Source organism: Trichinella spiralis, assembly GCF_000181795.1.
Source record: "Trichinella spiralis strain ISS 195 chromosome Unknown Scfld2408, whole genome shotgun sequence".
NCBI classification, from domain to species: domain Eukaryota; kingdom Metazoa; phylum Nematoda; class Enoplea; order Trichinellida; family Trichinellidae; genus Trichinella; species Trichinella spiralis.
The window spans coordinates 1-1,124 of record NW_003529347.1 but is presented as its reverse complement, the minus strand read 5'-3'; the positions used below and the strand labels follow the sequence as shown (position 1 = coordinate 1,124).

Sequence of the window (1,124 nt, the reverse complement as noted above, 5' to 3'; positions counted from 1 at the left end):
CAAAACTTGAAAGATGGTGAAATTTCCCATTAACGTACACCAAGGTTAATAAAAAGGTAAAAGGCTTGGTTGATCATATATATGTACTTCAGATTTTTCGGGAATTAAGATTTAGTACTTATTAATGGATAACAGTTGAAGTACAGTAATTGTTTAATTTGAACTTTATTTTCAATTTACAGTATAGTAAATGAAGTTGGACTATATTGGTATATTCTTCATTACGGTTTACAAATGAAATAAAAATAAAGTTACCATATTAATCATAGTAAATATTTTCGATTATAAATGAAATCTCTGTTATAATAAGGTACACCTTTTGCATTTATAAATGTGAATTTGAATTGCATATTGTTAGTTATTTAACGTTTTCTTTTGTATCGTTAAAAATGTTGGTCAATAATATGTTGCTGTATTAAAAAAAAATTTTAATTTGAAATTTTAATCATATATATATTTAATCGTATTTTTAAATATTTTTAATTGTGAGTTTTCAGTTTAATTTAATGCTCAGCTGTATGAAATTAAAAAATGAATTTAAGTAATGCAGGCTTTGTATACACACCGTTTACTTGCTGCAAAGTCTAATTGTATTTAATGCTTGTTGAAGTCCACTTCAGCACTGTGTTGCTATGCAGTCCGATGACGACTCTTGTGACCGGTTAGACACGGAAGATGGGCAGTTTTTTGATGCAGTTGAGTCACCAATATTGCCAGAAAGTTGCAGTTCTGTATATGATTCAGCAGTGTATGCATTAATTTTGCATAGAAAATTCAAAATTTGTAATTTATTGCTTACTTTTATTTTTTTGTCTTCAGTGGAATTTTTCATTAGTTTAAAAGTTTTATATTTTTCAAAATGTCTTGTTTGATGATGATGATTATTATTATTATTGGGTTTTTTCAGAGATAGTGCTGCTGCACAATTTGCACGGTGCTCAATGAAATTAAAAGAGTTTCCCGAACTCAGTTCAGACGAAAATTCATTATCTTCTGGCGTAACAGTTAATTGCTGAAAACTTTTTTAATGCATCGAATTAATTAATTTATTTAAAAAGGCCAACTTAAAATGTAAGCAGTTGGAATTGGAAGCGCTTTTTTTGAAGAATAAGGAACTTTCAGTA

At 28.0% G+C, this 1,124-nt stretch overlaps 1 protein-coding gene across 1 annotated transcript; it reads left to right on the top strand.

Moving 5' to 3' along the window:
* Nucleotides 1–182: 182 nt before the first annotated feature.
* Nucleotides 183–1,004, top strand: Tsp_14903 (conserved hypothetical protein; the record flags this gene model as incomplete). The annotated part of the gene is made up of 4 exons (XM_003368480.1): nt 183–226; nt 543–582; nt 611–748; nt 908–1,004. Coding segments are annotated over 4 exons (319 nt in total), but the record flags the coding sequence as incomplete, so codon positions are not given.
* Nucleotides 1,005–1,124: the final 120 nt, after the last annotated feature.